General features: G+C 52.6%; 5 protein-coding genes and 2 non-coding genes across 7 annotated transcripts; 2 read left to right on the top strand and 5 right to left on the bottom strand.

Annotated features, from left to right (window-relative positions):
- Positions 1 to 1,959: 1,959 nt before the first annotated feature.
- On the bottom strand, positions 1,960 to 3,853 carry B0T23DRAFT_429375 (RNA splicing factor Pad-1; the record flags this gene model as incomplete). Its single annotated transcript, XM_062840190.1, has 4 exons — positions 1,960 to 2,218; positions 2,271 to 2,744; positions 2,806 to 3,114; positions 3,180 to 3,853. 4 exons carry the CDS (start codon positions 3,851 to 3,853, stop codon positions 1,960 to 1,962), a joined length of 1,716 nt encoding a protein of 571 aa, XP_062691435.1.
- A 795-nt stretch (positions 3,854 to 4,648) lies between these two features.
- B0T23DRAFT_157533 (inositolphosphorylceramide-B C-26 hydroxylase) lies at positions 4,649 to 6,210 on the bottom strand. Its single transcript, XM_062832654.1, has 2 exons — positions 5,340 to 6,210; positions 4,649 to 5,279 (listed from the first exon to the last, which is right to left on the bottom strand). Exons 1-2 carry the CDS (start codon positions 6,062 to 6,064, stop codon positions 4,889 to 4,891), a joined length of 1,116 nt encoding a protein of 371 aa, XP_062691434.1. The 5' UTR covers positions 6,065 to 6,210; the 3' UTR covers positions 4,649 to 4,888.
- Positions 6,211 to 7,811: 1,601 nt separating this feature from the next.
- B0T23DRAFT_157511 (glycine rich protein het-c2) lies at positions 7,812 to 11,034 on the top strand. Its single transcript, XM_062832653.1, has 3 exons — positions 7,812 to 8,215; positions 8,281 to 9,599; positions 9,665 to 11,034. The coding sequence occupies exons 1-3, from the start codon at positions 7,910 to 7,912 to the stop codon at positions 10,953 to 10,955; spliced, it is 2,916 nt and encodes a 971-aa protein (XP_062691433.1). The 5' UTR covers positions 7,812 to 7,909; the 3' UTR covers positions 10,956 to 11,034.
- Positions 11,035 to 12,163: 1,129 nt separating this feature from the next.
- B0T23DRAFT_413068 (HET domain protein pin-c2) lies at positions 12,164 to 15,871 on the top strand. Its single transcript, XM_062839506.1, has 2 exons — positions 12,164 to 13,305; positions 13,523 to 15,871. Exons 1-2 carry the CDS (start codon positions 12,429 to 12,431, stop codon positions 15,625 to 15,627), a joined length of 2,982 nt encoding a protein of 993 aa, XP_062691432.1. The 5' UTR covers positions 12,164 to 12,428; the 3' UTR covers positions 15,628 to 15,871.
- A 922-nt stretch (positions 15,872 to 16,793) lies between these two features.
- On the bottom strand, positions 16,794 to 16,883 carry B0T23DRAFT_t225. Its single transcript has one exon. It is a non-coding gene; the product is annotated as a tRNA-Gln (tRNA).
- Positions 16,884 to 17,257: 374 nt separating this feature from the next.
- B0T23DRAFT_t224 lies at positions 17,258 to 17,351 on the bottom strand. Its single transcript has one exon. It is a non-coding gene; the product is annotated as a tRNA-Gln (tRNA).
- A 275-nt stretch (positions 17,352 to 17,626) lies between these two features.
- Positions 17,627 to 20,411, bottom strand: B0T23DRAFT_359482 (phosphatase 2C-like domain-containing protein). The gene has a single exon (XM_062836228.1). It carries the CDS (start codon positions 20,155 to 20,157, stop codon positions 18,055 to 18,057), a length of 2,103 nt encoding a protein of 700 aa, XP_062691431.1. The 5' UTR covers positions 20,158 to 20,411; the 3' UTR covers positions 17,627 to 18,054.
- Between the last annotated feature and the right edge of the window lie 203 nt (positions 20,412 to 20,614).

The following is a 20,614-nucleotide window of genomic DNA, read 5'->3' as shown; positions in this document are numbered from 1 at the left end:
GGCATTTTGGTAGCTGCAACCAAGGCTGGATCACGCAGACATACAGCAGTAAGAAGGAGTTGTGATCAAACCACCGAGCACACATTTACCACTTGCTCTTGGCAGACCGACGACCAGACGAAAGGAGAGAGATGGATTCACACTAGTTGACAACGATTGTTTGCACTTGTTGCCCGGGCACCCACTCCATCTGAACCTTCGTTTCCTGTGTGACTGTGGCTAGAAGCATCCGTCGACCGTTTCGTCCGTCTTCTGGTGGAAGATATGAGACGAGACAGTTTGACCGAAGTCGATTAATTCATTGACATCGCTGGACAGAAACGACGGTGATGTGCAAACAGGTTTGTGAGAGTGAAGTGGCAAGTTGTTGACACTGGCAACGAAACCTGCGCTTGCGGCTCTTGTAACGACGTCTAGATTGTTACACTTTGCAGGCGGAGACTGTGTCGGACTGTGGAAGGAGGTGATGCTTTCCGTTGGGGTGGATGACTGTCATCCGTGAACTGTTAACGAAAGTATCCAGTATGGCTTCAGTAACCGGTAGTGAACAGAGCTGTAGCAGAGGTTGGCATAAATAAGTTTGAGAGATACTGGGCGTTTGCCAATCGCCAGATATTGCACTTGCAGGCGATTTCAGTAGGTGCTGATGCTGAAGATATTTCCAGCTTCACTACCGCTCTGTCAAAAGGAGTCTAAGAGGCCTCAGCCCGCTAACATCGATGACCAGCTGCTATAGTCCCCATCTCACAGGAGTCGAGGAATACTGGGGTTGATCTGAAAAATAGCATGGCATGTCCATTGCTCTTCTGATTGGGACGAGGAAGTGGTGAACACAGAGGGAGAGGTTGGTTGGCAAAGTGAACAGGTTCTCTTCCATCGGTGGAACTTGTGTTACACTCGTAGTGTTGTGTAGCAATTGAACAAAGAAAGAGACAGGGCACCAACCACGATCAGTGTGATACGAAACGATCTGCATCAATGCCTCGGGGACTCGACGAGACTGAGGTGCTATCAGCTCTTAGTTAATTGTACCAATCACTCACTGCATCAAGTCAGGTATCTATTCATATTTGCGCCCCGACCAGAAAGTAGGGGTGTGGGCATACCTTCACAGGGTCGTAATGATCAACAATCACATAAGCATGGGAGATGATGAAGCTTGAATCACCCGTCTTATTTTTTTTTCCCCAAATCTAATACAATTTCGCTATACGACGACCGAAGTAAATGCATCTATGAAATATGGTCATTGCATCGAAAAATACGCCACCGGACGTTGTAGGATAAGTCGAGCTCTGAAGGGAGAGGTTGATACCTTTTCGTGATGCACGGCGTCAGTGCATAGTATAAGTCTCCCGTGGCTCGACTGCGTTGCAAGCGCATTATGGTGAGAATCTCGCCGTCACTATGGTCTCGCCTTCTCCACGGACGACAAAGTCTCCCGTTGTCTCTTCTGGTGCAAGACAGAAATCAGTATTCGGTCGCTTAACCGCTATGTGGGAAGAGCTGCTTTGCAGATGAAGAAGCAGTAGAGCAAACCCCCGGTCCACCCAGTTCGCTTCTTCGGTCTCGAAAAAATGGCAGTGAGAAGAGAGCAGCGGGGACGATTGTCTGTCATTGCATCTTCATCAGCGAGGGATCAATGGTCCTTGCGAAGACCGGTTGTGGTGTAGTGTGCCGTGAAACCTTGAGAGAGCATCTTCAAACTTGAATGCTGGATGTTGTCCATCACTGGTTGCGCTAGATGTTGCATGGCTGGATGGATATATAGCAGGACAATTTGCTCGCTCGACGGCATGAAAGACAACAGGGGATCCTAGAGATAAGTGACCGTCGCTCCCTCGTGGGGCTGTCGAGACTCTGCAATCATGTTAGCCCCATGCTGGAATTTGGATGAAAAGTCGGAGAAGCTTACAGTGAGAATGCCTAGGAAACGCAGTCAAAGTCGTGATTAGCGTCTTAGATCGCCTTTGAGCGAGAGAACAAACTGCTGTAGACCGCGTCCACAACAGGTGCAGCGGTAATCATTCTCCCACCGAAATACCGGCCGTTCAAGCCCTTGATGGCGTTTTCTCCTCCCTGGACCTTATCGAACTTGAGGTAGATGTCGCCGGCCGAGTTGGGATCTAGAGAAATGTGAACGACGTGGCCATACTTGGCCTCGGCCTCTTCGCGGACATCGTCCTCGAGCTCCTTGATCCAGTTCTCACCCTCTTCCCTGTTAAACGGTTAGCATCCGATAAGACCGAAGGGACAAGGGATTGACATACTCAGCAGGGTCAAACATGTTGTGGAGAACAACGCATCGGCTGGCCATGTTCACGTTGACAGGCAGCGGCTTGGTCTCCGTCTTGGGCTTGAGAATCTGTCGCTCAGGAATGACGCTAGCAGGTGGCTCGTCAGTTCGTGCCAACTTTCTCATCAGGGCATCACGACTATAGTTGTTGAAGTTGACACCAGCGACGTCGGTGTCGTCGAGAGCACTGGCACCGGTGCCTTTTTCGTTGTCGCGTGCGCCAGCGCGATCAAAATTGGAGGTAGCGGGGCCACGTCCACCGGCGCCCGAGAAAGCAGATCCCTGGAATTGTTGATGATGATTCTGGCCTTGGAACCTCTGCAGGAGATTGGCAGTGGACTCTGGGGTAAACTTATCGTTTCCAAGTCCCACACGAATCGGGCGACCAGCGAGGTCGAACCCGTTCATCTTTTCGAGGGCCTCTCTGGCCTGACCAGCGTCACGGAACCTAGCGGGGTGGGTTAGCAAACACTGTGTCTTCAAAGAACAGAAAGATGTGATGGACATACTGTACAAATCCGTAACCACGGCTCCTACCGTTGTCATCCTTCTGGAGCTGTACAAACTCGAGCTCACCAAAGGGCTCAAACACATTCTGCAAATCTTGCTCCGTGATGCTAAAATGGATGTTGCCCACGTAGAGTCGGTGGAAGGGAATCGAGTTGGGGTGGTGTCCAGAGGTCTCTGTGGTGCGCACTTGGCGGTTCTTCTCAGCCTCGGTAAGCTGGACGATGACAGGAATACCTAGGAGTTTCTGGCCAGTGAGCTGTAGAGCGGCTTGGACGGAGTCTTCGTTCTTGAATTCAACATAACCAACGCTATCAATATTTGTTAGCCTACGTCTCTTTGTATGCGGGAACGGAGGGACTGCGGTGTAACGTACCCCTTGGAGCGATTGCTGACCCTGTCCTTCACAATCTGGGCCTCGGCAACAGGACCGACTTTTTCGAAAAACTCCTTGAGTTCGCGAGTGCGCAGACGGGCAGCCAACTGCTGCACGAACACGGTGCGACGATCGCGCTCGTCCTCGGTCAGGGGCTGAGGAGTACCATCCCGGGCCCTTGGGGTGTTTCTGCCGCTGCGGCGGTCGTCGTCACGTCGACGGTAGCTGTCACCGCGGTCGCGGCGATCGTCGCCCCGGGGCCGGTAGTAGCGGTTCGGGGAGCGAGATCGGGAGCGGCCTCGGCGGCCTCGGTAGTAGTCTCCATCTCTGTGACGGCGTGAGTGTCTGCCAGAATCACGGCTCCGGCTCCGACGCCTACTTCGGTGACTTCCGGCATCACTGCGGGGGGTGTCTCTACCAGCCTCACTCGACGAGTTGCGAAGGCGACCCGAACTACGGTCACGATATCTCCTGCCACGGTCCCTGCTGCTATCTCGGCCCCGGTCACGGTCTCGCTCGCGCTCTTTATCGCGGTCACTGTCACGGTCGCGGCGTTCGGATTTGGAACCATTCTGATCAGCGCCGCCGTTGGTGGTAGGAGGGTCGACATCCATCTGCTGCTCCTTGCTAGAGGCAGTGGAATCGAGGAGGGCCTCGACGTCTAAGCCCGACATTTTGTGGGAAAGTGTGGTGTGATTTGCTCTGTCTAGATCGCGGTATTCAATTCGCTTTGCCGTCGAGAGTTAGGTAATACACTTGGAACGATTTCAGACAAGCGCGCTCTGTGACTAGAGCAACCAGATGCGGCGGCGTGGGCTCAGGTTGGAGGTGGTAGAGGAATTGTCAAGTTGGACGTTGGGAGGCGCAGTTTCCGGTCTGGCAATAAAATGGATTGAACCGAAATGGCAGCCTCAAGGGGGTCTGGGCGGCGCTGGGCCGGCGAACTTCAGGCTGTGGCGGCCCATCACTGGCTAGCCGGCGGCAGGTTCTATGATGGACACGTGACCTCCGCTCGCAGAAACTTGTTCGATGCCAAGAATTTGCATTGACCGCCTTTGCCCAGGTTGGGCCCAGCTACAGTAAATGACTGGAAAGTGTGCGGTGTCATAGTGAAGCTCGATAAGTTTCCTGTAGCAATAAGTCCAGCTAACATAGTGCACAATCTCAACCCAACTACCCCTGAACCTGCCAACAGCAATGTGTGTGCTTCAACTATCAACAGTTCATGACAGACACTGCTTCGAATAGCATATCTTCAGTGACGTTACTTCCAAGTCATTCATATTAACATTAGGGGGTATTGACCAACAACCAAAAAGAAGCAACATATACCCATGATGATTCCCCCTTGCTGCCACCGCAGTCCAGTCCAGCCAAACCCAACAGCTAGACGCCCCATCCCCTTTGCCTACCAACCGGCCGACCAGCCCAAACCGAAGCAAAAACCCCTTCCCATTGACTTTTGTCTGTGATTCCCCAGCTGCCCAACCCGTGATATGAGATATCCTGCCCACCCGTGCCTACGTACGGCGTCAATACTCCATGAATCCTATCCCATGTACATACTCTGTTTTTCCTTCTTTCTTTCATTACAAAATGGTTGTTTCAAATAAGTATGTACTCCAACGACGCCTTGCAAAGGTCTAGTCGGGCTGTGTGTGTGAAGAAGAGAGTTCAATATCCGAACTAGGTTCACCTAGGAGCGGCACTTAGTTCGTCTTGGGATTGTACACAAGCTCGGTGCCAAAGATCTTGTCCCAGAAGGCGCTGGTGACGCCAAAGCCGTTCTCGTAGTCGAGGAAGTGGTGGGCAAGGTGGTACTTCTTGAGCTCCTTGTAGTAGGCGGGCAAGTTCTGGTGGTGGAGGAAGTAGTGCGTCATGTCGTAAAGGGTGTAGCCAAAGACACCACCGCAGAAGGCGGCCGTGGCGGCGTACCAGTTGTAGAACAGGATGGCGTGGGCAAACTTCCAGAAGGGAGCAGCCAGGACGACAAAGAGAGTGGGCGGCATGACGAGGCGGTACCTGTCCATGGGCAGGTAGTGGTGGATGCCGTGAAGGAGGAAGTGCGCGGTGATGCCGACGCGGTTGTCGGGAAGGTAGCTGGAAAGAAGCGGGTTAGTGCGTGTTCGAGTGCTGCGCAAAGGGTCCGCGAATACTCACTAATCAAGGTGGAACAAAAAGCGATGCAGAATGTATTCGATCAAAGTCCAGAAAGCGAGGCCAAATCCGAAATAGCCGGCCACGGGAGCGACACTGCCAAAGCCCTGGAATGCAACGGAGACACCGTACGAGATGGGTGGCCACCAGACTAGCGGGATCAACCACCAAGGTGTTTTGGACAGAGGCTCAAGGAAGTTGCCAAACAAAGGCGCCGACTCTCCTCCCTTGTAGTGGCGCGGACGGTGAACCTGGTCGAGATAGAACTCTTTGGAGAAACCACCGTTCCAGATCTGCATGAACAGCGGCTTGTTCAAGTCGAGGAACTTGTGTGTCTTGTAATCGGCGTTGTAGTCGGTGTCCTTGCTGAGGTCCTCTTCGCAGGACATACCCGTCCGAGGATGAACCCATTGCTGTTCTGTTCCGTTCTCGCCGTCCTTCGCCTCTCCGTTCGCCGCAGCGCCGTTTCCTGATGCTAGATATCCCACCAGCGACTCGTCGAGGACTTCGTATGCGGCCTCGGAGTGGGTATGCGATGCTTCATCCTTGAGGATGGCGCCAATGTCCTTGCCGGCCCAGTCGAGGACGAGATCAGCACCGCCGGGGTGGGAGTCGAGGAAGTCGGTCACGTCGTAGACATTCCTGCCAATGGTGACATAGCAAGACTTTGCCGAGTTGTGCGATTCGACCTCGTCGATGGTGAGGGTGGGAAGAGTGCGGCCCGACATGGTTGCTGTATTGTGATCGCAGGATGCAATGCTCTCTGCAGAGTGAGGTCGACGTCTCGGCTGGGATGTTTTGGGTATGGGATTCCTCTCTCGCTTCTCGCTTATAACTTTTTGGGCGGTGAAAGAACCAAAACAGTCAAAAAGACGACGGGGGATCCGGGCTACCTCGCAACGAGGATATCAAAGAGCTTATAAAAGGATAGACTCAAATACCAGACTGGAGCATTAGAACAGCAATAGAGTGAAACAATGTAGGTAGGTAGGTAGGTAGGGAAAAAAGGGGTCTTATTCTGATGTTGTGGGATAGGATCTGCGGGAAGGGACGGGAACGGAAGTCGGGCGTGGTTTGCGTGTACCTGAAGAACGGACGACTTTTCTGGGCCCGGACTTGCTGTACCCGTCAGGGGTTCCCAAGTTGTCACTCGCTGGAGTCGCTGTGGTCCCCCGTCCACGGAATGCGCGTAAAAACAGTCAGCAGAGGGTGGCGTTATCCGATGGTACCGATGGGTTCGCCAAGACGGCGCAGGGCGAAGAAATCGAACTCTTTTTTTTCCCTTGGTCTGAAGAGAGAACCCAACTCCAATCTTGTTCGGCGTTGTTTTCGCTGGATCTTGCCTCTTGCCTGGATCTCTCTTGAAGGAACCGCACGTATAAACCCTGGAATCTATGATAACCCTGACGACGGGTTGGTTCCGTCCGTCTTATAAACAGGTATCTCTAGGGTACAAGTAATCGCGTTGTGGTGTCCCAACTTCAGTTCGGTTGTCGGTCGGGAGCGGTGCCTGCCGATTGCCAGGTCCCTATGAAAATGTGGAGGGTTTTGGCGGGGCAAGGCTCGGTGCAGTGGTGAGCAAAGTGGGTACGAGATCAAGTCCATGCGGGACGGGACTTGTGCCCGGTCAATTTTATGCTTGTTCTTGTCGGAGTGTTTCCCGTCCTTTTGTTTTGCTTCATGTGACCGTGTTGGATGATGTCCAATGGGATTGATACCGCAAAGTCATTTGGGTTCTTCAAGTCAAACTTGCAGATGATGAACAACTACACAGAACATGCCTTATAAACTACCTAGGTAATTGATGGGCCGGGTATAGAACTGAACACCGAGCACCGTGCACAACTTCCTACCTCTAGTGTACCCATGACGGGACCTTTTTGTTGGAGATGGGACGGCGGATTCAAGGATGGCTCCGCTCCAAAAGAACTCTTGGGAGCTTACCTGGTACGTATGTACGCCGAGGCCGTAGAGGTCAAGTAACATCCATGTATGATCTTTGGCACACCTTTGAGCCTTGCCAGATGGGAAAGAACTTGGCAGTAGTATTGGACTGTGGGTGAGCAACTCAATTCGTTCTAGAAGAGAGGAGAGCACCTGCCTCGGCTTCCCGTCACTGCAGTGTCCAGTGTGCAGTTGAGATTTGGTGGGAGTTCAAAATCTGACGTCAAGGGTTCTGCCAAGCTCAGCTCTCTTCAGGTCGCAGCTTTGCCCGTTCCTTCCCCATCCCCATCCTCTTTTTGCAAAATCCTTCGTAATCTGCCCACTGGACAGCTTCTTCCAGCTTCAGGCCGCTTGTCTTACTCTGTCCTCCGGTTCCTCCAATTGTACTTCTCCAAAGACGTCCGCGAGACACACCTTCTGCGCAGGTTGTAGCTGAGTCACGCGCATGTTTTTTTGCAAGTACTGCGCCTACTAGCTACTAGACCAAGTTCTCCATCTCATCTCCCTTGGCAAACTGAAGACTGGATGACATCTTGACCTCTTTCATCTCAAATCTGACCCAAAACCTCATCAATTTGCGCGCGGAAACACAAAGATAATACGCGAAACCACACATCGAGTTACACATAATGGCGGGTCTCAGGATAGGCTGGGGCAGCGTCTTGCTGGTCCTAGCTCTGGTCCTGGTTGTTCTCCCAGACAAGGCTGCAGCCTTCGGTGCTGGCAACATTCCTTCCATCGCCCAGGTCGAGGGCCACAACTGGAGACATGGCGATATCGAAGACGTTCTCAAGACCCTGGCCTTCATCAACGGCAAAAAGTGGACCACTATGATGGTCGGGCGCACCTACTTTGGCAACTGGCTCCGAGACTACTCCCAGGCTATCGATGTCGGCAGCTTGAAGGGAGTTAATGCGGCTACCATCCGCATCATTGCAAGTCTTTCGTCCCATCTCCGTCGTGCCCTCGTTTCATCCCATCCACTAACTCTTGTTACTAGGTTTGGGTTCTTTCTTTCCTGGCTCATGGATACGCTACCGAAGAGTTCGAGGTAACCGAGGAGCGCCTGGGCGTTTACAGACCCGAGGAACATATCGACAACCCTCTTGGCTACGCTGACGGAAAGGATGCCCGCGAGTATGACCCAAGACTACGAGGACCAGTACACCCCGCAGAACTCGAGATCGATCCAAATACCGGTATGAAGAATTATATCGCCAACGAAGAACTGGCCCATCGTCAAGGCTGGAACACCACAAGTGCCGGCTATATCCGTTTCAGCTTGCAGCGTTGCATCCATTACGGTCGTCTGTATACCAGTGGCTCTCATGGCAGAGGCAAGGAGTCTGACTTGTGCGAGGCCTTGAGGTGCTTGGGACAGGCCCTTCATACCCTGGAGGACTTTCCTGCCCACAGTAACTACTGCGAATTGGTCCTAATCGATATGGAAGAAAGGCGGGGCGGGCATAGTCCAGTCTTTCCCCACGTTGGCACTGCGACTAAACTCAAACTCGAGAATAGACAGTTCAGGCGCGTAAGGCCTGGAGAAGGATACGATTCTGGGGCGAAGTACGCTTGGCCCCTGGTCACGGGCACTTTTGGAGGAGTCGACTTCTTGCACTCCGTGTTGGGTGAGGCCAATGATCACTTCACCCAGTCCGAGGTTGACGAAATGAACGATGCCCTCCTGACCGCTGAACAACTGACCAAGGGAGCCGGTGGCGGTTCTTCGCGCGATCGCGGTCTCAGCCTCTTTGGCTTGAACTTGGGCGGTTCCTCTAGCAACGATGGAGACTTTATCTCTCTCGTTTCCAAGCTTCCGGGTGTCGGTGACGGCTATGCCAGCACAGCCCGTAGCCTGAAGGCTGCCTCTGAAGCCCAAGAACAGGAGAACAGCAGATCTGCTGGCAACGTCAACGTTGTTCCTGGCATGAGCCCCAACTTTGACCCCGTCAAGACTGCCGCCAAGATCTACCCAATCCTCGAGTTTCGTGACAAGATTGTCAGGTCCATCAACAACATGATCGAAAAGATTCCCGGTCTGGAGAGTCTGCTGGAGAAGATCAGCGAGACTTTGACGGCTTTCATCCTTGGCTTGCTGGCTCCTTTCCTGCGCCCCATTATCAACCAGGTCACTCAAGTGTTGAAGGAGGGCTCGTCTGGTCTCATCGCGACCAGCGCAAAGCAGCAGCTTGAGCCGTGGAACAACCCTGATTGCGACAACCCCACCCACTCTATGCTTTCCAAGGACCACTTTACCAACATCTTAAACTCGTGCGCCGGTCGCGTCGCCGCCAACATTGTTCAATACGTCGTTCCGTAGGTCTCCACCTTTTCCCCCGCTTGATCTTCGGATCTTCGAACTATGCTAACTCCAACGACAGCCGGGTTGTTTACGCTTGGGAAAATCCCGGTGTGCCCGACAGCGAGGTCATCGCCGACGTCCTCCAGGTCTTCCACCATCCTGCCAACTACAAGCAAGAGATCGAAATTCAGCGCACGATGTACGACACCGTTGTGCAGTGGTCTCGGGAGACTCATCATAACTACAAGAAGCTTCTCGATTCCGAGTCCGTCAAGGAAGGCCACAACCATGTCCTGAACGGTCAACCTATGAACCGCGGCCCCGGTGGTGGCCACACCTCATGCGGCGCTGATGGTGGCCACGGTAAGGTTGCGGGCTCCCTCTGGAGCAAGATCCAATCCCGCGATCTGGACACTTCTGCCCCTAGCGGCGGCGTAGGTGGTGGTAGGCCCTCCTCCTCCACCGACCACAAGTATGGCTACTCCGCCTCCTCTTCTCACCACGAGGTTCCCACGCACGGCGAGGCAGCTTCGTACTTCTCCTCCGCCGACCCACGCCATGCCTCTCCGCCAACAGATCGCTACTACGGCAGCCGCCCCTCTTCCTCCGGGTACGGATCCTCCGTTCATGGTTCCGGCCGCCCCTCACCCGCCCCTGCGTCCTTTGGGTACCACCACGGCGGCCATCAAGCTTATGAGTGCAGCAGCAGCAGCTATCCTTCGCAGCCGTCATATGCTGGCTCTTCCGGCCCATCATATGGCGGCTCTTCTGGACCATCGTACGGCGGGTATTCTCAACCCAGCTATGGTTCCCAACCTTCTTACTCATCTCAACCCTCCTACGGCGCGCACCCCTCCCAGCCACCCTACGGCTCTCAGCCCCACTACGGCGGCCCCTCTCATGGCTCCTACAGCGGTGGGCGTCCCCCCTCTCCTCCTCGTCCCTCCGGTTACGGTGGCGGATACGCTGGTTACTCCGCCGGCCCCCCTCCTAGCCACGGTGGCTACGGTGGCTACGGCGGAGGTCCCTCTGGTGGTGCTCCCTATCCCCATGGCGGTCCAGTAGGCGGTGGTGGCTCGGCGCCTTATCCCCATGGTGGAAGGGCTGATGCCTACGAAAGGAATTATGATCAGCATTATGAGAGTGATGAGAGACGTGGTGGTAGGGATGGCAGGAGGAGGAGAGGAAGCCATGGAAGCAGGAGTAGCAGCGAGGAGCGAGACGGAAGAGGTTACCCTGGGCAAGGGTCTAGGGGAAGTGGTCATCATGGCGGTGGAGGAGGGTATGGAGGAGGATATGGTGGTGGATATGGAGGTGGTGGCGGATACGGCGGCGGGTATGGCGGTAGAGACGAACATCGGAGGTATTGAGCTTGATGAAGTAATGATTTGAAAGCGGAGATGGGTGCCGGGATGATTTTGGACGATGAACGAATGGTTATGAGGTTCTATGAGTATATCCTAGGTTCACGGTGAGGATGGTGTTCTTTGAATGATTCCTTTCTGGCAAGATACCATTCACTTTAGTTCAATAGTTCAATATTGCAGTGTTACGAAATATGATCAAGCCTAAAGATCGAATGCTTAACAGATGAAAGGTATGTTGTTGATCTCCCTTTCCTAGTCCGCTGTTAAAAACCCGAGAAGCATGGTGTTTCGAACCAGCAGAGTTGATACATCTTTGACTATACGGCTCAAAGTAGACAGGAGGGAAAGTAGACTGTACTTTATTGGGTAATATGGGAGCATGGATATCGAACCTGGTCTGTCTTTCTGTTAACATGCGAGTCTTGGAGACAGAACGAATCTTCTTGACGGCAAAGTCGTTCTTCTACCTCCATGTCGTGAAACTTGACCGGTTCACGAATGCCTATTAAAACGGAGCTCCTCAGGCGGATGATTATCCTCATCAGCGGCAGATACCCGACCGGACAACTTGGAATTCATACTCGTTTCAACATTGTCCAAGCGGTGTTGCCGTTAAATTGATATGTAGAGCGCTTGCTGAGAGCGGTTCCCTGTCCATGCGCATGTTGCTCGGGATGATCAAAACCCCCAAGAAGATAGTTAGACGCAATCCACCCGTACAATCCCTCCGTTTCGCCTGGAATAACCTGAATATGTAGGCTTGTCGCATCATCAGTATTCCACTGCAGTTTCTTGCCGCCAAGTTGGCGCGACACAACAACTCCGGGCAGTCCGGGGTGGCATGGGAAAGGCGAAATGATGGCAGGATTGAGTATCAAATGCTACTGCAATTGAATGATTCGTTGCCCGGATGCGGGGTGGAGTTTCCTCCTCATTGAGAAGAAGCAGCTCTTCAGAATCTTTGATGCCCCCTCAAAACAAAAGGATCCCCATCATGCGATTCCCTTCATTGTAGTAGTTTCAGAGGGTGAGACCTGAATCTTGAGTGGCAGCGTAGCACCGGCGCTTAAGGAACCCAGAAGCGTAACATTATTGGTTCCCTCCCCCAGCGGTCCCCGTCACCAAGTTCGTTGCCTTCGAAGATGCCTTGCGTAGGTAGTATGCGTCGATGTGTTGTTCTACTACTCGCTGACTATATCAAATCGCGGAGACTGCCCGACCCAATATATGTACATATAGCATGATCTCTTATATCATTCCTCCATCCACAATAATCTGAGAACACTTGATGTTTCTTTGTCAGTTCTATTCGACACTTATCAACAGTACCGACATCTCATCGACATCGACTGGACGTGAAATCCAATCACCACCCGATACACATCAAAAAATCATCCCTCCTCAGAGACCCCCTCCATCTTCCAGTCCACAGCCCTCCCGCTCAGTGCGCAGTGTGTGTCAAAGCCTAGGTAGACAATGACCCCCAGACTCTGCGCCTACTGTTCCCACGTCCCTTACTGGCTTGCTTCCCTACCTTGGCCGACAACAAAATTTGAATCGGAATCGCAATGGAGATGGGGTGTAGACCCGGTTATTACTCTTGGCTCTTGGAGGTGGATGGAAGCGCAGGCGGCAATGGTGCAGGCGGCGATGGCAGCTGAAGCAGAGGCGAGGAAAGAAGCAGAAGCAGAAGCAGAAACAGGGAAGGAAGTAGGCAAGGGGGTAGGAGAGGAAGTACTAGGGGAGGAAGTAGGGGAAGAAGGAAAGGAAGTAGTAAGGGAAGTAGTAGGGGAGGAAGTGGCAGGGAAGGAAGTGGCAGGGGAAAAAGTAGCTGGGGAGGAGGTAACAGGAAAAGAAGTAACAGGGGAAGTAGCAGGGGAAAAAGAAGAAGCAGGTACAGGTCGGACCCAAACAGACTGCTACCTGGACCAGGAAACAGATAAGATGAAGCGAGGAAAGAAAGCAAGTGGGGAAAATGGGAGAAAGGGAAAGAGCGAAGGCGGGGGAGGGCAAGGGGAGCAAGGAGGGGGTAGACAAAGAGAAGAAAACTACAGACAAGAAAAAATGGAGGGAGGATGCCACCTCTGCCTCTTGATCACCAAATTCACCGACCGCGCGTCCTGCGCAAAAAATACTTCAAGAGCATATTACCTGCCACCGGTGATGAATCCGCGGACTGACGAGTGGGCGGTAGACGTGCCGCTGGTTTTTGGGCGGAGGGGAGACTGGAGTTGGACGTCGAACAGCAAGAGGAAGGAGGATGAGACGAGGGGCAAGTGGGACTGGAGGATAAAGTGTCTGAATAATGAGGAGCTATTTCAGGTGGATTTGGTGAAGGTACCGGGGAGTTGGTGTAAGTTGATTCTTTTCTTTTCTTGTCTTTTTTGTTCCCCTCTCCCTTTGTCTAGCGTCTGTGTGTTTCTGGGTTTCGTCTTGCTCTCTCTGTCTATTGTTTATGTGTTTCTAGGGTTTGCCTTGCTGTCTCTGTCTATTGTCTATGTTTTTCTGGGTCTTGGGATTTTGGGAAAGAGTCAGCTATGCTTACGATTACGTTTGTTGATTCAATATAGGTCCGAAGTTTCAGCCGCCTATGGGATACAATGATCAGAATCCTGAACATAACGTCCTGCTCTTGAAGGATTGGTTGAGAAACTGCCAACGGAATCATACGCAATGCCGCGAGATCAAGAAGACCTCAATGGATACCGACACCGATTTCTTGCCAACTAGACTGCTCGATGTCCAAGCATTCGGAACGGGTAGTGGACTATCATGCCATCTTGGGAACGACGTCAGGCTCGTCTGCTTGAGTCTAGCGATGAGCCCGGGATCAGACACGAACAAGTTCCCGCCGCCCTACTTCACACTAAGTCACTGCTGGGGACCACCGGAAAAGCGTCCGACGACGACCACCAAAGCCAACCTATCCCAGCGCATGGAAAGGATTCCCTTCGTCGAGTTACCCCGAACCTTCCAAGACGCAATCGAAATGACCCGCAAACTAGGCCACCGATACCTCTGGATCGACTCCCTTTGCATCGTCCAAGACGACGAACAAGACTGGGCGCGCGAAGCCAGTTTGATGGCCAAGGTCTACTCCCACGCATCCTGTACGCTATCCGCCCTGAGCTCCCGCGACAGCAGCGGGGGGTTACACTTGGAACCACTAGACGAGGACCGTTCCTATATGGATCTCAGTATCACCACCTCACCTGCCCAACAACCAAGTCCCAAAAGCGGCACGATAGAGAACATGAACCGCGCCTTTGCCTCCTCCTCCTCCTCCTCCTCCTCCTCCTCCTCCTCCCCCCGATTTCGATTACTCTACTACTCCAACGAAAACTGGCACACCCTCTACAACGGGACCAACCGGACAATGCACATGGTGGGGAGGCTCGGCGACGACACCTCACCGCTCCGCTCTCGGGCTTGGACGCTCCAGGAGCGCGAACTCTCGCGGCGCAACATCCATTTCGCTAAGAAACAAGTACTCTGGGAGTGCGCGGAGCTGAAAGCCACTGCGCAGCGGCCGTGGCATGATCACTCTTCTTCGTACTATGCTGGGCTGGACTCATCACCACAACGTGAATGGAAGGAGGAGTGGTCGGAGATAGAGGTAGAAAGTGGAAGTATTCCAAGCCTAAACCTTCTTCAACATGAAGACGGCGATTTGGTCCAAGCCGCTAGTGCTGCCAATGGCATTGCCAATACCATTTCCTCTCTGCTCAAAGCCTACACAAGTGAGTGCGACTGGTGGGCAATGGTGTTCGATTACAGCCAGCGATTATTAACCAAGGACACGGACAAACTGGCTGCCTTGTCTGGTATGGCGCAGTTTTACCAGCGAAACCACTTCCCTTGTGCGCGGTACGTGGCTGGACTATGGAGCTCTCGCCTGAAGGAAGAGCTGTTCTGGGAGGTGGAAGATAAATCGAGGGCGAGAAGACTGGCGGCGGCGGCGGCGGATAATTATGTCGCGCCCAGCTGGTCGTGGGCGTCCGTCAAAGGAGGAGTAATAAGTTTCAAACCGAAAGTTCCTGCCAGGAGGGTGAAAGAAATGAGGAAGAAGCAGTTGATGATGGCTGGGACATGGAGAGATGCAGCCGATATACAGCCTAGGGAGAGGGACAATAAAGATGCACGCAAGGACGGCATGGATATACGCAAAGACGGCAAGGATCCATGGAAAGACATTAAAGATGCACGTAGAGTCATAACAGATGGATGGGAAGTGGAGGAGATTAACTTACTGCCCAAGTACGACGACCCCTACGGTGCCCTAAAAGACGCGAATCTCATCATAAGCGGTGCCCGTCTCGTGGAGGTGGAATTGTTTACCGAAACCCTGATCGAGCTAGACCCCGAGTATATGTATGGGTCACATTATTACTTCGGCGGCTTGAAGATCGACGGTCGTTGGGTGGCTGATCATGCCCTCGACGTAGAGGGGGAAGCAGAACGGAGCGGTAGTAGACTTTGGTGTATGGGTATGGTGGCGCAAAGAGATTACAGTAAACTTCGGAAGACAGTGATAGGGGGCCTTCTTCTCAGAGAAGAGGAGGAGAAGCGTGATGTTGATAGGGATCTTTGTGTTTATAGCCGGGTGGGAACGTTTCGGCATATGAGGGTAGCGATTTTTGATGGGGTTGAACCGAGGCGGATTAAACTGATATGAGTAAGTGCGTTGGAAGTAGAAAGGGGAGGTGACCTGCATATGCTAGCATGGAAGGCTCGTCCGAAACAAAATAGATGAGACCAATCAGCAGGTTAGGTAAACCAGTCCGCGACCGCTCAAGATATATACAAAAAGGCTGTTGCAGGACTGTGATACGAAGAAAAATAATTCGAAAAAGAAATCTCCTACTATCCTATTTCGATATTTCTATTCAGTAATTGCCTAGAACTTAAGACTAGACGTGTAACAATGGCGCTTGGGTGCGTAATATGAGTACACCCGAGGTATAATGTCAAAGGTCTCAACCATCCTGTCCAGGACGAGTAAGGTTAACATAGAAACGAAAAATGTCGCTGGGTGCTTAACTTCCGCAATTACCTACCTAGGTAATAACACCGACATCCCATCCCACCTAGAAGTCTTGTATAGGTACCTTCGGACGCTGTGAATATGTGTTTCGTACAACGCAAATAGTGAAGCGAGATCATGCAAATGCCTGACCATATCCTTGAGGTGCCTAATCGTTTATTTACCAAGCGTTGTCTGTTAAATCAAGGCAGTTTTATGCACTCCAAGGACCTTTTTGTCTGATAAATGCGCGTAACCCTCCTCAGGAAAGTAAAGAGGCGCTCTTGTCTTGAATCATCATTGTTGTCGTTGGCGATATAATGAGCTAGTGGCACAACCTGGATTTGATCGAGAAAGGCATCATGTCGAAAATGACATCCTTGCGGTGCGAAGACAGCCTGCCTGATGACTACTGACTGCGTAGTTCTAGTGTCCTCGAGTCGTCCTCCCATCAGTACAGGTATTACGGGCTTCGTTCTATGACAAGGCTCCGTCTTGAGAAGCACCATCTTGAGAAGCACACCAGCGGCAACACACTAACAAGCACAACACACACCATGAGACTTACTATGCTTGCACGATGACCTAGGAGTCGGAATTCATGCGTCCGCCCAACGGATTAAAACCGTGGTTTGAAGTACTTTCTCGAAACAACAACGACCAAGAACTTAGCGATCATGCATCCATCAGCGAAAACGGGAAACTATGAAGAGAAACCGAAGAGGACAAAACAACAACAGAAAGAAAAAGGTATAGGGCGGTTGAAGCATGTGAGTGAGATCCAGAAAAATATGAACCAGTTAAAAAGTCAAAAGATGAGGTCCTACCCGGAATCGAACCGGGGTTGCCGGAATGTCCTGAAGGGTACAAATCAGAATCCGGAGTGATAACCGCTACACTATAGAACCTTGAAACTGTTTGGTTCTGGTTGGTGTACGCCTGCTAGAATGCGGACCTATGTAGTTGGATTTGTGCACAGGTGAGGCAATTCGGAACTTTCTAGACTAGATGTGTGGGGTTGGTGGGGTTGTGTTCCATTCTTTTGCATAGTGGATGTGGTGGGAAAAGCCGCATGCTTGTATGTATGTACTTACTAAGTTGTATATAAGGGAATGATGGAGGGAAATGAAAGATAGAAAAAGGAGGGAGTAGGGAGAAAAAAATGTTAGAGCGGTGGCAAAACAGGATGAAGTGGGAGCAAAAAACAAAACTCGAGGTAAACAAGGGACCGAACATGAAGATCAAAGTAACGAGGAAGGAACAAAAAAAATGACAAAAGGAGAGGTCGTACCCGGAATCGAACCGGGGTTGCCGGAATGTTTCTGATAAGGTGAAAGACTCAGAATCCGGAGTGATAACCGCTACACTATACAACCGCTGGTTGTTATTGGGCTAAGCGCCTGGATCCATTTACTATGTACCGCTATCCTTAGTCTACCCTCAATCCTAAAAAAAACTTTATGGTAATACACCTAGTAGGTAAACATAATCCTCAACCAACTCTTTCTTGTACGCTTTCATTCTGGTAATATTCCTTTAGTTCATTCTCTCCAAGGTTCTAGTCTTTGTCATAAAATCAGTCAGGTCTTCGGGATCATCACACTGCTACTACGCTGGCAAATGCTAACTACTTTGACTACGACCAAGTGAGGGGACACATGTTTTGATTCCCTATGCTTCCGCGAACAAGAACGCTCACGAGAGTAAATGATGATAGTTTATCTCTGATGAGTGTAAATGTTCTATATTGCATGTTGAACAGACATGCAAGTTTGACTCCAGGTAAACCGTCGCTCAAAGGACCGAGATCAGGTTCTTCACTGTCTTTCTCACTTCGACAACGTTGCACTTTTTCCCAAGTTCAACGATCATATAAATAGAATCGATGTGATATTCGATGCTTCAGCCCCTTTCCCAACACCCACCCACCGTGCTCATGCTATGCATCCCAAACAAACACTTTGAAAACAAAACCATCATTATGTACTTGAACATAAGTCACAAGAAACGAAAACCGAACAACGCTGTCTACAGTACGTTCTATCGCCGAACCATATGGGAAAGAAAAAAAAAACAAAATCACCGCCTTCCCCTCCTGGGATCCAACGCCTCCGCCCTCCTTGCATCCCTAATCTCCTTGGTCCCCAAACTACCCAACCCGCCTTCCATCCTTCTCTCCCACCCACCCAGTCTCACCACCAGACACGTAGCATTATCGCCATCGGCCGACACCTCAGTCGCATACTCAATGACATTCTTGGCGCCCTCCTCGGGGGTCCTGGCTTCTTTAATCACATCCACCACCTCCTGGTCACTGAGGGTGCCGCTCACGCCGTCGCTCATCAGCACCAGAAACGAGTACTCAGCCGGTTCCATATTGACCCGTATGATCTCGGGCTCTGCAGACACGCCGATGCGTTTGGACTGCATGTCGCCAAATGAGCGGCTGTTGGCCAGGCCGCCGATGCGTTCCTCGCCAAAGGAGTCGGTGATTAGAGACTCGGCGTAGCGCATCAGTCGACGGGTCTCGACGGGGCTGGAAGGGTGGTGGTCGTGCGTCAAGGGACGAGGGAGGCCGGTGGCAGTTTCGCAGAGCAATACGCGGGTGTCGCCGACATGAGCGACGAGCAAGGTGCTGTGCGCCGCCGGGTGCCAGAAGGGTGCCGGAGTGGGAGTGGCAATCAGGGCGATCGAGGCCGTGGAGCCGCCCTTAAAGCGCGCGGGGCCGCCGATGCGGTGCCCGGAAGGCGGGAGGTGCGGTTGACCGAGAACTTCGTCCTTGTTGACGGGGTTGTCGGCGATATGGAGGTCGTCGGGGTCGGGCTTGCGGGCTTGGGCGGTAATGAAGTCGAGGTCGGCGCGGAGGAAGGCGTAGGTGAGGACGGTTTCGACGGTCACGGGTGTGGTGGCAGGGGTTTCGTCAGTTTGCTTCTGGAGCTTGTTCCTGTTCTCGTCCGTGGAGGAGGCGGCATTGGAGCCGGACTGGCGGGCTCGGGCGCCTGCTCGTTCGGAAAAATAGCGGGAGTTGAAGCGGCGGAAGTAGCCCCCTACTGTGTTGCGGTACTCGTCCAAGAGGTCTATTTCAAGCTCTTCGGCCTTGGCTGCGTCTGCTACTGCTGGTGTGGGCTCGTCTCCGTCAAGGGGTGGCTCGTGGGAAGCTTCTTCGACGACGGCATTGCCTTTGGTTTCCGGTACGTTGAGCCGGTCCTGGACTTCTTCGGGGCTTTTCATGTCGATCCGATTAAGTGCATCTCTGCTGCTCCTGGGCGCATTTCCAAACGTTTCCGTTGGGTTACTCAAGCTGTCCAGGCTTGTGCCTTGTCTTTGCAAACTACTCTGCAGACCAAAGTCCAGTGCTGCCTGTTCGATGTAGCCATGTAGCTCGTCCCTTAGGAACTCGCTACACTCGGAGCCGCCGTGGCCGTCAAAAACGGCAAAGTAGAAGATCTGGGGGTCTCCAAACGCACTGTTTGCCGTGGCGTTCTCGTTAAGAGACCGCAACTGGCTGCGAACGAGGCTCATGGGAGCTCGTTTGGCAAAGGACGGCATGCTGATTGTACCAGCCTGGTTTGTATCTTCATTGTAGTTGCGTTGACCGCGCGAGACGGCCGTGCCAAAATGGTGTTTTGCGCTTCGTAGGGGAATTCGGACGACGGTGAGGTCGCGACTGGGTATGTTGGGAGGTACAGCAGCCGGAGCAGCTCCGGGATCCTGCTTGTGTGGTACCGATGCCGATCGCGGGAGCTTATGGTGGGGATGTTGTAACCGAGAATCGGGATGTAAGGAGGACGACGGCAGATGGGTGACGAAGTAGTTGTGGAACTTGCGCTTCGAGGTTCGGTCGGTGAGGGTATGGGTTCGGAAACGGTTGCAAAGCTCGTCGGCGCTTATTGTCGAGCTGGAGGAGGTTCTCGAGGGTCGTGCGTATGCATGGAGGTAGCGTCTACCGGCAGCTGTGCGCAGGACCCGCGGACCGGGCATCGTCACTCGTCTCATCGCAGGTCGTGTAGCCGTGGGAGGATGGTGGAAAAGGGTAGAGAGATAGGCCATAAAGGCATTTAGCAGAAGTTCGGTGTCTTGGTGGGTAGCTCTGGGAGCTTTCGCGGGGAAAGAAGCAGGCTCGAGGTGTTGGAGAGCAGATACAAGAGACTGGGTGGGGGGACGACGGCGCACAGCGGCCATTGCCTATCCGATCTGACCTAGGTTGCGATCTGAGGTGACGACGGCGAGGTGTCAAGAAACGTTGTAGGGAAAGGCGGAGGAAAGCAACTTGAGAAAAATCGTATCTGCTCTGGTGAGCATAGCAAAGGGTCAGGTGTAAGGGGGAAGTGGGATGGGGAGGGGGATGCCTGGGAAAAAAGAGAGAGGAAGCTGGCCGAAGAGGTTGACGTCGGTTTCTTGGCACCGACATGGGCCTGAATGACGGGATTGACGCCAAAGTGCACGATGGTGGTCTTGGTCAGGGTGGGCTTCCTGTCGTGGGTCAGCTGGAGGCATCCAGTAGCGGTCTCGGCCGCCCTCTGTTTTACCTAATCATTACCGGATATTATCACTCGCTGCTACGGCTACTTCAATTGCTTGCTACCTTGGCTGTACCACGTTTCACTCCAGCGGTGGACAGGAAACGAGCAAACAGCTT

This window comes from Neurospora hispaniola (assembly GCF_033458365.1).
Source record: "Neurospora hispaniola strain FGSC 10403 chromosome Unknown B0T23scaffold_5, whole genome shotgun sequence".
NCBI classification, from domain to species: domain Eukaryota; kingdom Fungi; phylum Ascomycota; class Sordariomycetes; order Sordariales; family Sordariaceae; genus Neurospora; species Neurospora hispaniola.
The sequence above is the reverse complement of the archived record's forward strand: the minus strand, read 5'-3'. Positions and strand labels throughout refer to the sequence as shown.